Source organism: Hevea brasiliensis, chromosome 8 (genome assembly GCF_030052815.1).
Source record: "Hevea brasiliensis isolate MT/VB/25A 57/8 chromosome 8, ASM3005281v1, whole genome shotgun sequence".
Classification (NCBI taxonomy): Eukaryota; Viridiplantae; Streptophyta; class Magnoliopsida; order Malpighiales; family Euphorbiaceae; genus Hevea; species Hevea brasiliensis.
In genome coordinates, this window is record NC_079500.1 from 72,160,364 (window position 1) to 72,171,720 (window position 11,357).

Below are 11,357 nucleotides of genomic sequence, written 5' to 3' on the forward strand. Positions count from 1 at the left end.
TGCAAACTTCTTTTTCTCAGTTAACAACTCATTAATCAGATTAGTTGCGTGCAATGAAGCTTTTGTATCAATTCACTGAAAAAACCCACAACCTCTGCATTCCACATTCTACAATTAAAAAAAATGAAATGCATAAATTATATACCCTAATTCCAAACCAACCGTATATAACTTACAGATCAATTACACAAATAACTCTTACTCACCTGAAATTTTGCACGCCCAAATAACCTTGACCAGGATTGGTCTCCTTCCATGTTGTCTATATTTTCACTGGTGCTCGAAAATAGCAACTCACTATAGTCTTAGCATTGTCGACTAGTAACCTTCGACGCGAACTCCCCCTAGCTAAAACAATGATCTACCGAAGATGAAGAATCCATTTATGTCTCCCACACTACCTCTCATGAATTAAGGTTGCTACTAAATCGTAATGGCGTCAATCTTGCTTATGCATCAAATTGTTAATTGTTCATTATTTGTTAATTGTTCCTTAGGCTAGGAATGGTATTCCTTTTATTTAGTTGCTTTGTTACTCTCTGCAAATTGTGGTTATTTGTTGATGGTTCATGTTGCTTATTACAGATTCTTGTAATCTATAATAACTCTACTCCCATGAAAATTATGAGCGAGTTTGCCAATTGCTATATGAAAATTGCATCATGATACAACTGCATTTTATTTTTGTTTTATAGTTCTTGCCCTGAATTAAATGAAAACCAATAAACCGTATCTAATCAAACTAATTTATTTCAACTTGATTTGATTCAATTAACCTCTTCAATTAAATTTAATCTCTTATAAATTGATTTTTTATTTTTCAATTTTTTTTCATTCCATTTATATCCAAACCAACCAATTACACCCCTTATCCATTGCCACTCCACTCCTTTCCATGTATTGGATTGCCACTCCTCCCCATGTACTTTGGGATTCATTCACATCTCATGCAAAATACAACCACATTTGTGAAAGAACATCGTCCATTTTAATCCTATCCAATTGGTGCACCAAACTTGGGAAACAAGTGGACAAAATTCTCCAATTTTGCACTACAAGAATTAAACCGAGTCGCATACTGTTATCACAAAATTGAGTGTAGATCATAAGCTAGAAAAAAAAATCCACCACAGATTTTACCATTAATAACCCTTCACTATGCCCCCATCCCGGATTACAACCTTGCCAGGCGATGGAGCGAAGTAGAATTATGGAAAGACAGTCAACATCATAAACATTGGATCCTCAGCATGCCAAATTGATAAAAGCCCAAGGAACTAATTAAAACCACAAACGGTTTCTTAAGCAACAACAGAGGCAATTTTTGACACATCTACCTAGGAAAGTAAAACTTTATAGCAGAAAATCATAATCAATATCTTCAGAAATCAGCAATTGTTAACAAGTGACTTGTCAAATTGTATATAGTGATGTAATCATCCCACTGAAGTCCAGAAGATATATCCTGATGATACATGATGAGATCCGCTTCATTGTTTCTACTAGAAAGATTATAGTAAAAAAAGCATATAGTAAGCAGTGATCAGACATCAGAGTTTTCTACAGGGAATCGGCTGCACAACCAAGCTGCCACAAGCTAAATGCAAAACACCAGCTTGAACACAAATAACCTTCCAAAATTTTTCCTTTTAGCTCTTTTTGGTGCTGCAATAAAAGGAGGCAGCATATTTTAAACATCTAAGAATATGTAAACAACAACAGAAGCAATATGTTAAGTGGCTCTTTCCATCTTTAATGACTCTTTTTTTTTCAGTAAAAATAGTCAGGAAAAGTATTTAGTTGGGTTTCTTCCTTCTATAAAATGAAAAAAATGAAAACCAGTAACAGATGGATGTTTTAAGAAAAAGGGCAGGGGTAAGATTGTGACAATTAGTTGTTACAACTCTAATGGTGTGATTGCCAAAATTACCACCTCTACCATCGCTATCGTCAACACAACACTACCACTGCATTTGAAGCCACAATGTCTATCACCAGTGATACCCTACCACCTCCAATCACGCCCAACATCCGACACAGGAAAATAAAAGAGTCGAGTTGAATTATGAAGATATCATGCGATACCATAGTTATTAAAGGCGCGCCTCAGGAACGCCTCAGGCTCAAGGCTCACCAGGCTCGAACCCTAGCGCCTTATGCTCCTAGGTGTGCGCCTTTGTTCCAGGCACAAGATTCTAAAAAGGCATGCTTTCTTTATTTCTATCTTTAGCGAGCACTTTCATTGGCAAAAAGGACAACCACTTAAACTCAAATCAGCAAACCCAATTCAAGATATATGCCAAAGGAAAAAAAAGAAAAACATCACATTTATTTGATTTTTATGAACTTTTTAAATTTTTTACTTTTGCGCCTTACCTCGCTTAGGCACGCGCCTGAGCCTTGCACCTTGCGCCTAGGCTCTAGGACTCCTTGGCGTCTTAGTGCGCCTTGAGCCTTTAATAACTATGTGCGATACAATTATACCAAATTGCTTTATGATGAGCAAACAAATGATTCTTAATTTTGTTTTGCCTCATGGGAGAATTACACAAATTATCAACTTCTATTTTTCCAGTTCTCAATTTGATAAATTTTGATAATGCTTCCAAATGAGCCCTAAATAAAATGAAAAAGTAAAGAGTGATGGAACAAGACACACCTTTGTCCACAAAGAGCATGCACATTTCCATCTATAATGATTCTTTTTGTGATATTCTTCATCATCATCAGTGTCAAATCAGGGTTCACCCATGCACACTAATGATCCACCCAGCCTTTGAGCTTCTACATCATTCATCACAAGTGGAAGAAGCTTCAACTGATACTCTGAGTGAAGGAATGGATCAGAACACAAATGCCCATTGCCTCCCACCTCAGTTCCTTGTGCCTGCACTCCTGCAAGCTGAGATATGATAATGAAGCTGTATCATCAGCCCATAAAATATTCCAAGCCCAGGTCCCAGCGGCCAGGGTGCAGGCATGGCCCAAGCCCCTCATCGGGGCCGGGCTAAACCAAAACTTGCATCAGGTTGCTGTTGATGAGACTGCACAAGCACAAAAGTTAATTATGTTATCCAAGTCCATTATTGGAAACAATCATTGCTGTCAAAAATCACGGGTTTGCTAGTACTATTTTACAATTTAGAATTTGTAGCATTTTTAAAACATATAAACTAAAATCAATATGATTATTCGAGTTTGAATAGTAAAATCATATTATTTTACCTATTTGAACTTCTGTAATTTAAAATATAGCCACTCCGTGAGATAAATTTTAACAACTATCCGTGAACTTATATGGTTGTAACAGTATAGTCTTTCAACTTTAAAATGTAATATAAAACCCCCTCAACTTTTAAATTTTGTACAGTAAAATCTCTCTGACTTCCGATTACTGATTTTTCAGTTAGATGCTAACGTGAACGGATCCAGCGTAGCGCTTAGCCGGTATTTTTCTTTTCTTTCTTATGCAAAGTATAAAATTATTCTTTCTACACATGAAAAATTATTTTCACTATAGAGAGTAGAATGATTCAATTTACACATGACTTGAGAGAGGAAAGAGAAATGATGACTGAGCGTTATGCTAGAACTGTCTAGGTCAACGTCTAACTGAAAAACTAGTGATTGGATATTAGAGATATTTTATTGTACAAAATTTGAAAATTGAGGGGGTTTTATGTTACATTTTTAAATTGAAAGACCGTAGTGTTACAACTATATAAGTTCAAGGACAGTTGTTAAAATTTATCCCCACTCCGCATGTGGAAGCCGTTGCTACTTGTTTACTAGGACATCAATTTGATGCTTGAAGTTTTAAATACTAAGTTACTTAATAAGAAGTAAATAGTATTACTTGTATGCTGTGGTACTGTTTACTTAGGCATGTAAATATCCACATATTATAGTTTTGTTATTATCATCATGGATATTAACTATTGTTCTATACCATACTAATTATATTAAAACGAGATGAATTACTTGAATAATTCCATTGCAATTCCCTTTCTATTTAATGAGCAACAACCAGAATCCCTCTTTTGTATTTTGTCTTTTTTCCTTCTTAAAAATAAATATTGCAAGAAGGAAGTATAAATTCAATCTTTCAATGATTTTTCCCTTTTACTTTTCAGTAGGAGGAAGTTGTATTTCAATCACTCCATTACATACACCATACAGAACAACTTCTCATTAAACATTTACATTTATTATGAGCACAAACATCACTCATAATAATATTAACTTAATCATTAGCAAATCTCAATTGAAAATCATATTTGAGTGAAAAAAGATTCAAGCTAGGGAGCTTGGAGATTATAAAACTATAGAAATATCTGAAAAACCATATGACGTTAGCTGCAAATGATGGCTCCCAACTGCAACAAGAGAAGATTCATAACAAGCATTCTATAAATGATAGGAAAGAAATGCCACTCCGATTGACATACCTGTGAAAAAGGTTGGATAAAAGGCATTCCCGGGCACTGACATGGATACTGAGAGGAATGTAAATAAATGGCAGAAGAGGGGTGTGCACCGACATGATTTTGGTTGAATGGTGGCATCATTGTTTCTGGATGACCATATCCAATTCCAGCAGGAGTCGATGGGGAAGCCCATGGCCCACGTAAATGTTGAGGGAGAGGTAGAGGTTGATGTTCTGGGGATATTTGTGGCCTATGGCTGGAACCAAGTTGTGGAAATTCAGTGTTGTAGTTCAATGCAGGAGTGTACATTGGCCGCATGGTGTAAGGTCCTCCGTTGAATCCAAATCCAGGATCAAATCTTTGCATATACCTGGATAAAAAAATCTTATTAGATTATTTGCTGTTCAATAAAAGAAATCAAGCTCGCTATTGTTTGGGTGCATCAGCATTTCAGACCCTCAGAATCAATTTTCATACCTTGATTAGTTGAAGTTGTTTGGAACCTTAAACAGTTGATTGTCCAGGTTCCTGAACAGAATAGTTAATATATTTGGTACCACCTTTATATAGTCATCAAGCATCCCTTTTTGTCTTTCAGTTAGTAGATGCCAGATAGCTACTACCGACCAAATAAGGCGACTTCCATTTTCATTAACCACGACTAAATAATTCTTCTAACAAAAATTGCACAACCTAAATATTCCATCCATATAGCTGTAGAAGCTATGAGCACCAAAGTTCTCTCTCCAACACACCTATGTGTATGTGCATGTTATTTATCCTGTTATTTTCTATTCAATTTATCCCCTATTTGTTATCACATTATCATACATTTAAAGTTCTGAGTACAATTATGGAATTCGAAAAGGGAGAACAGTTGACACACAAGAAATTAGTAAAATACCTATCATAGCTCCTGTCATAGTCTGGATCTTTCCTATCAACTTCACGGTCTCGAAAGATGGCCACCCTATTATTCGGTTTGTACCTACTACTTGGCTCCTTCTCTGTCCTAGTTCTAGCAGATCTACTGCTACTTGTAGAAGATTCAATAGAACCTCTACCAGAATTTATATCTGAAATTCCAGAAACAGGTTTTTCCTCTGTCTTCAACATACCCAATAAACCATGGTGAGACCCATCTTGCAATCTTGGTTCACCTTCTGGTTTCCCACTAGCACCACTGTTAAAACCACTAGAGTTAAATATTCGTGCACGTGCCCTGTTGTACTCCTCTTTTCTTTCCTCTACACTTTTGGAACTATTTTTCTTCATGGAATTTGAATTTGAATTATTGACAGTTTGTGGCCTCTTCTGTGGTCTTTGTTTAATTGCAACTTTAACAACTCCACTGTCTTCTGATGGCAAATTTACAGGGATGTCTGCAAGGCGGATCAAAGGCAACCTACACTCAGAAGTCTTGCGAACAATAATTCTGGAACCAGATGCATCGGGTACATTATTGTCTAACAACACCATTGATTGAAGCGAGTAATGCTGTGCTACACGGTGCGCAGCCAACCGTAAATATGAAGTGGGCAACTGCTGAAATTCTAATTGCTGCTGTGTAGGATCACGGATAAACTTTTCAACATCTTGCTCCATCCTCAGAACTACACAAAAGAAATCACTAGTATTTATTTGCATAAGAACACATAGAGAGAGAGAGAGAGAGAGAGAGAGAGAGAGAGAGAGAGAGAGAGAGAGAGAGAACAGGGAGGGGGCAATAAAACAAAAACATGTCTTTCTCAAATGTTGACAAAATAGACACTTTATGCATTAAATCATATATTGAAGACAGACATGTTTTAAGATAAACACGAGCTGTCTGATCACAAATTCACAAGAGTATCCACCACAATGCCATAAATAAAAACCGAAAAAGAAAAGAAATAAGTAACTCAGAAAATGAATATTGATGCATGAATTCTGGAGATTGTTAAGGTTATTGAAACAGTAGATTAATGGAGAGTAAATCTACAAAATATATTATAGCGCTTTTTACCCCCCTTTATCACAGAACCCCCTTCCCTATAAAGTGAATTGAATTTTAACCTTCAACAAATATGAGCCACAAAAACTAAACAATATCATCTCAAATCCCATCAAAAATATCTTAAGACTTTGCTTTGGGAGAGAGAGAAAGGAGGATAGTATTTCATGGAAAGCTAAATTTTGCTGTCTTTCTTATTTCTTAGAGGCAATGGTTGCAGATCTTAACCTTTTTCTAGTCATCAATTTGCGGAAGAAAAAAATTTTTCTTGTTCTGTGATATTTCAATTCGTAAACAAAATTCTTTGCACACAGTTTTGCACCCCATTTATCTCACATTAATAGTCTTTTGATCTCTTTACTAATAACACGTTTTTATTCTTGGGCGCGGAGGTGCAGGTGGGGGATGGACGGAATCTAGGATTCCATTCTTAAGTTCACATCCTGCTGTGTCATCTAATTTAGTAGGAATGTTCCACACACACACACACCCCACCCTTTCAACCCCTTTTCCACATGCCTTGTTAGAATCAAAGAGGGCCAAAAAAAAAAAATCCTTTTTTTTCAGTCACCTTAGATTAAGCAAGAGCTAAGTTTGTTTAATCGTTCCTAAAATACTTCGAATTTCCCAATCTCAATTGGTGTAACATATGACATAGATACGTGAATTCATCACCTCTAAGAGCATCACATCCCGCTAAAAACCTCATAATTGAGCAACAAAAGCACATAATTGAACAAAAATTTTGTAAAATCAACTAAACTACCCAGTCAATCAAAACACATAGTCCAGCTAGATAGCAATCTACAAGGACCATCAGAATAAATAAATAAATAAATAGACAAGTGGAAACAATCGCTATACATGTTTGGATAAGAAAACTTACTGGAGAGCCGCTCACGAGGGTTCTGCAAGGCTTCACGGAGGAACTGATCGACCTGATCAATTATATCGTCCGACACTTTCTCACCATTTCCGGTACTGGAATATATCGACCCATAACCCGACACCGACCCCGAATGAACAGAAACATCGGGGAAGAGCTCTTGAGGGGGTTGTTCAGAGTCTTTCTTCGAATCCTTGAGCATAAAACGGCTCATCGTTTCCTCCAAATCGGCCACCTCCCAGGACACGGGGGTTCCGAGATCCTCCACCACAGAGCCCTCCATAGATTTCTAAGCTGAGACAGACACGGAGAAAGAGAATTACTAGAGTTTAGGAGAGTATGATAATTTGATAATAGCCATCAAACTAAGCTTCGATTTATTTGGATCGACGATTTGATTGGGAATCCAGGGCTTGCGCGATGCTGGAATTTCATGTGAGAAATTTTGTAGTCTTTCAGAGTAAATTTTGGGGCTAGGGTTTGGAATTTGGTGTTAGAGAGAAAGGGGGACTCTCTAGAGAGAGAGTGAGACAGGGCTTGACGATGACGCGTGTGCGTATGGCAAGCATACTGATATTCTCTCAGTCAAATGACCTGTTGATATGTATTCGGGAAATATTCTGGTATTTATGTCTCCAAATGCATCTGCTGGCCAATGGAGTTTTCTTTTATCCATGTTAGTCCATTTTTTCCGCATAGACGTGTAAATATATTAAATTATTTTCTTAAATCACAAATTATGTCAACTCAATATTTATTATAATCTAGATGATATATAAATATGAAAAAAATAATTAAATTATTTTTTATTATTTATAGTATTTAAATTATATTTTTTAATATTTAATTTTAAATTTTATATAATTTTTATAATTTAAAATTTAATTATCTAATAATTTTAGAGTATATATAAATTTAAATTTTAAAATTTTATTTATATTTAAAGTATACTTAATTAAATTTTATTATAATATAATTTTAAATAAAATTTTATAAAATATTTTTATTATTTATATTACTTACAAAAAAATGAATGTATTTTATTTTTTTAAATAACTTTTTAACTAATGCTAATAAATTTTTATCTCTATCTTATAATTATTTATATAAAATTATTTTAATGTAATTATATTTAAATTTATGTTAAAGAGTAAGAAAAAAAATTAATTTTTATCAATAAAATATATGAATTTTTTTATTATTATTTTAAAATTTCTATTTAATTTAATTTCTTATAATTTATTAAAAAAATATTTTATATAAAATAAATTTATATTTTTCTCAATTTTAGATATGTATCTAAACTTCTTAATTATTACATTAGTTTTAATTAAAATTGAATTTATAAATCTTATATAAATACTACTAATTGATAATATATATATATATATATATATATATATATATATATATATATATATATTGATTTATAAAAAGTATTTAATTAGTGTGTAATATATATATTAAAATTATATGAATCTAAAAGTTTTAAATAATATATAATTATATACAAAGCATAAAAATAAAATTATATATATGAGATAAACATTTAAATAAATATATATATATTATTTTTAAAATTAATAATTAATAGAATATATTAAGTTTGAATTTAATTATAAAATTAACATAATTAATAAAATGGTTAAAATTATAATACTGATTTTTTTATTTTAAAATGATATATTATTAAAAGTTTAAAAATGTTAATTTTTGTATTAAAAATAATATTTTTTAATTTTTTTTAATATTATAATATGATCCTAACTTGATAAATAGTAAATACGTATAAAAAGAATTAAAAATTATATTTGGAATATAGAATTATTATTTTAATTTAATAAATTTATATTTAAATATAAATATAAATTGATAATTCAATTAAAAAAAGTCATAATTTTTGTATGAAAACAAGTATTACCATATTTAATATTTATTTATTTAGATTCAATAACTTCTTTTATTGAAATTTGATATTTACTTCTAGAAAAATAATTATAAAAAATTTATTTTAAAAATATATTATAAGTTAGTTTAACAATATATTTTACTGTGAACGAATAATTGTCTATATATTTTTTTCAATAATCATTTTAATTAAAATAATAATATATTGACGTCAATTTTTTTTCTATTAGCATTATTTTTTTTATTTTTTACACAAAAAGAACAATTTAGTTATTAATTTATTATTTATGAATAATTTATTAATATTAATATAATTTATTAATATTAATATATTTTTAAAGTTTTTCTCCATATTATAAAAAAAATGTGAAATTATGTAAAATATTATATATCAAATAAAAATTAATAATATTGATATTTAATGATATAGATATGCACAATTTTTTGTCAAACAAAATTAAAAATCAAATTAAAAATAACTAGAAATAAAAAATAAATTAATATTATATGAAATTTTACTATTATGTGTATAAACTCTTAAATATTATTAGAAAAAAAGTTTAAATTTTTTACGTTAATTTTATGCATTTTATAAAAATTATAAAATGATAAAAACTAATTAGTTTTGATAAACTTAACACTTATAAACTAACAAAATAATAAATAGTTAAATTTATATATTTATAAAACACTTATAATTATAAAAATATATTATAATAATAAATTTTTTATTATAAATTTCACTTCTATAATTTTTTACTTTTATTGATATACTTTTATTTAGGAGGATGTTAGTCATAGGATTAAAGCCGGATGGTTGAAGTGGAGATGTGCCACGGGAGTTTTATGTGATCGTAAGATTCTCAATAAATTGAAAAGAAAATTTTACTGCATCTGACCATACGATAGGCTATGTTATATGGTAGTGAGTGTTGGGCACTGAAAGAGTCGTATGCATCTAAGATAAGAGTTGCAGAGATGAGAATGTTAAGGTGGATGAGTGGCCATACTAGACTAGATAAAGTCCGTAATGAGAGTATTAGAGAAAAGGTAGGAGTGGTGCCAATTGAAGATAAGTTGAGAGAAGGGAGATTGAGGTGGTTTGGTCATGTGAAGCGTAGACATACGAAGGCTCCAGTTAGGCAAGTAGAGCACATTAGGTTAGAGGATATAAAGAAAAAAAGGGGTAGACCTAAATTAACTTGGAAGAGAGTAGTATAACATGACCTAGAAGCATTATACATTTCGGAGGATTTAACCCAAAATCGTTCAGAGTGGAGAAAGCGAATCTATATAGCTGACCCCAAATTTTTGGGATAAAGTCTTAGTTGAGTTGAGTTGAGTTGTATTGATATACTTTTATTTCATTAACTTAATTTGAAAATGATAAGTGTGTATACAACATAAATACCATGAGAAATGAAAAATTATTATATTATCATAATAATAATTAATATATTATAATAATACCATATCATATAAAAATTTAACAAAAATAATATATAAAAATATTAAATTACTAGTGCATACAACGAATACAAAAAAAAAACGTGTAATGCATGTTTAAAAAAATTAGTAACATAATATATATATATATATATATATATATATATATATTTATAAATTTTTAAATTTTATATATGTTATATAATAAAGTAATTATATATCTATTTCAATAATTATAAAATAAATAATATAACATATACTTTTATTATTCAACTAAATATAGTTTTACGAAACGTTTAACATATATCAGTTATCATATATCAACTACTATCTATAATTAACAGCTAAACTTAACATACTCAAAATCTATAATTCATTAATAATTTAAAATAAAATCAATTCTAGTTTTTAATTTTAAATTTTGATATTAAACATAGCAATAAAGAATTAAAATTCATTAATAATGGTGAAATGATCGGATGTGATTTGGGCTATCAATTTATATCTTTTTATCTTTTATTAATGGGTATTTTTCTAGTAAAAGTTTAAATAGTCAAACTCTTTTTAATTAGACTAATTACACAAAAATATACTAAACACCGATATTTAAATGTTGGATCTAACACTAACTTGGAAATTAAAATGATCACTTTGTGGACATATCCTTAATAGACTCATATTTAGTCCAAACAATTTC

General features: G+C 30.7%; 1 protein-coding gene across 1 annotated transcript; it reads right to left on the bottom strand.

Moving 5' to 3' along the window:
* Positions 1-1,111: 1,111 nt before the first annotated feature.
* On the bottom strand, positions 1,112-7,914 carry LOC110659691 (uncharacterized). Its single transcript, XM_021817693.2, has 5 exons — positions 7,307-7,914; positions 5,332-6,040; positions 4,449-4,797; positions 2,660-3,044; positions 1,112-1,665 (listed from the first exon to the last, which is right to left on the bottom strand). The coding sequence occupies exons 1-4, from the start codon at positions 7,587-7,589 to the stop codon at positions 2,994-2,996; spliced, it is 1,392 nt and encodes a 463-aa protein (XP_021673385.2). The 5' UTR covers positions 7,590-7,914; the 3' UTR covers positions 1,112-1,665; positions 2,660-2,993.
* Between the last annotated feature and the right edge of the window lie 3,443 nt (positions 7,915-11,357).

What these genes read in the sequence shown, in the direction of transcription:
- LOC110659691 (XM_021817693.2), bottom strand. Translation starts at nt 7,589, where the DNA reads ATGGAGGGCTCTGTGGTGGAGGATCTCGGAACCCCCGTGTCCTGGGAG. An exon ending in CCCTCGTGAGCGGCTCTCCA is followed by an intron (nt 6,041 to 7,306) that starts GTAAGTTTTCTT and finishes TCTTTTGTGTAG; the next exon opens with TTCTGAGGATGGAGCAAGAT. An exon ending in TTATCCAACCTTTTTCACAG is followed by an intron (nt 3,045 to 4,448) that starts GTATGTCAATCG and finishes GTGCTTGTGCAG; the next exon opens with TCTCATCAACAGCAACCTGA.